Source organism: Scylla paramamosain, unplaced genomic scaffold (genome assembly GCF_035594125.1).
Source record: "Scylla paramamosain isolate STU-SP2022 unplaced genomic scaffold, ASM3559412v1 Contig3, whole genome shotgun sequence".
NCBI classification, from domain to species: domain Eukaryota; kingdom Metazoa; phylum Arthropoda; class Malacostraca; order Decapoda; family Portunidae; genus Scylla; species Scylla paramamosain.
In genome coordinates this window covers 1,945,001-1,947,500 of record NW_026973668.1, presented here as the reverse complement: position 1 = coordinate 1,947,500, position 2,500 = coordinate 1,945,001, and the positions used below count along the sequence as shown (strand labels likewise).

The window sequence follows — 2,500 nt, the reverse complement described above, 5'->3', positions numbered from 1 at the left end:
GAGCAAACTTGGTATTGTTCAATGCCTCAAAAACTCAATTCCTGCATCTATCAGCTGGACACAACCTTCCAGACAACTATCCCCTCTTCTTCAATGACACTCAACTGTCCCCCTCTTCTACACTGAACATCCTCGGTCTGTCCTTTACTTATAATCTGAACTGCAAACTTCACATCTCATCTCTAGCTAAAACAGCTTCTATGAAGTTAGGTGTTCTGAGACGTCTCCGCCAGTTTTTCTCACCCCCCAGCTGCTAACTCTGTACAAGGGGCCTTATCCGTCCATGTATGGAGTATGCTTCACATGTCTGGGGAGGTTCCACTCATACTGCTCTTCTAGACAGGGTGGAATCAAAAGCTTTTCGTCTCATCAACTCCTCTCCTCTAACTGACTGTCTTCAGCGTCTCTCTCACCGCCGCAACGTTGCATATCTAGCTGTCTTCTACCGCTATTTTCATGCTAACTGCTCTTCTGATCTTGCTAACTGCATGCCTCCCCTCCTCCCGCGGCCTCGCTGCACAACACTTTCTTCTTTCTCTCATCCCTATTCTGTCCACCTCTCTAACGCAAGAGTTAACCAGTATTCTCAATCATTCATCCCTTTCTCTGGTAAACTCTGGAACTCCCTGCCTGCTTCTGTATTTCCACCTTCCTATGACTTGAATTCCTTCAAGAGGGAGGTTTCAACACACTTATTCAGCAATTTTTGACCACTGCTTTGACCCTTTTGTGGGACTGGCATTTCAGTGGGCAATTTTTTTATCGGATTTTTTTTTTTTTTGTTGTTGCCCTTGGCCAGTGTCCTTCCTACATGGAAAAAAAAAAAAAAATAGATAAATAAATAACTAAATACACGTAGAATTTGCTAGATGTTTTTCCGTTGTAAAGAGTGAAACACTGTGCTCGTCCGAACCCAAAACCAAACAAGAACATAATTTTCATTTAGTTTCCAACGAAAAAAAATATCAGTAAATTACTAGTTTTAGTTTTATATAGATTTGGCTAGTAATTGCACAGTATCAAGGAAAGTAAAAGATAAAAAAGATGCGCCTGGACCCAGACCAAGACCCAGCTCAAGACTCATTTGGTACATCCCAATATTAACAAAGAACACATTACATTAATTCACTTTCTTATGAAAACGTACCAATAAATTTATAGGTTTCCGTTTTTACACATCTCGTTAATAATCGCGCAATAACAAGAAAAAAGGAGCTACATTAACCCGTTGTGAAGAGGGAAGAGGGTGCGCCTCATCCACCGACCGAGCCCCAGGCAGCAGCAGCAGCAGCAGCAGCTCCTCCAGGCCACACGTTCGCCACAGCGCCACAACACCACACTTCTTCCCCACAATGGCCATGGATAACCGCAGCGGAGGCATATTAGGCCTGGTGAACCCCTCCTATGGCGCCTCAGACCCCGGCATGAACGTCCCGCGTAAGTCCTGCAGTGAGGCCGTGGCGGTGGTGATGGTGGTGGTGGTGGTGGTGCAGACAGCCCTGTGTTGTGCGCTTTACGTAATACAATTGTACTGCTCATGGAATACAGACTAAATACAACATGATAAGTGATGCTATGGTTTTGTAAAGTTACCAGAACAATACTTATGTTAATAGGTAATTGCAGATGACGGAAATATGAAAACTTGCATAATAATATAGGTAATTCAAGTTGTTAGCCCCGTGCGTAATTAACAAGGTAAATTTTCACCCCTTCAGTCCGTTTTTCCTTCCGGACAGAGGTATCTACGGTAATGTTGAGCAAGGTTAAGGTAGCTTGGGACTTAACGACAGATAATCACTTCAGTTTTTTTTTTTTTCCGGGTTAAAACGTATTTATTTGCAGGCAGTGTTCGGCGCCTTGGAAAAAGAGTTTGTTATTCTGATGATATTTAGACAACCTTAGCATCTCGTGAGGGTAACGCTTACACACCAGGTAGCATTAAGGCTGTAGAATATGATGCAATATTTATCACCTTCCAGTAACTTATTATAGCGAAGAAAACAAGATAACATTTAGATAAGCTTACTGTCTTCCCTTGACGTCAATACACACATCAGACAGCATTAAGGTTCAAGATTATCCTACAATACTTAACATATTGACCTCAGGAGAAAGAGGTTAAGGTTATCTAAATGTGACCCTTGACCTTTTCCTGTCAGACACCAGCCATCTAAAATAATAAAGATTAACAGAAAATAGACAAAAAAAAAAATAGTTTATCCCTTACAGACAACACAGCACACAGCACCACCACCAGCACTTCCAAGCACCACCACCAGCACCCCCCTCGCACTGCCCCTCACCCACCCAAAGGACCCACCACTACCTCCTAGCCATCCAGCAGCTGTCACCACCACCACCACTACCTAACACCCAAATTACAAAGAAATTACAGGTGTGGTTGTTGATGCGGGGTGGTGAAGAGGATGCAGCGGGTGTGGGGCATCCTTATCAAACAAGGCTTAGGTTACGGTGGCTTGTTTGGAGGTCTTCAAGT

The 2,500-nt window shown here is 43.4% G+C and overlaps 1 protein-coding gene across 1 annotated transcript in view; it reads left to right on the top strand.

Moving 5' to 3' along the window:
* Nucleotides 1–1,352: 1,352 nt before the first annotated feature.
* Nucleotides 1,353–2,500, top strand: part of LOC135096247 (mitochondrial import inner membrane translocase subunit Tim23-like) — a 3,526-nt gene continuing 2,378 nt past the window's right edge. The window contains 1 exon segment of the mRNA XM_063997613.1: nucleotides 1,353–1,437. Coding sequence (XP_063853683.1) covers nucleotides 1,353–1,437 — 85 coding nt within the window.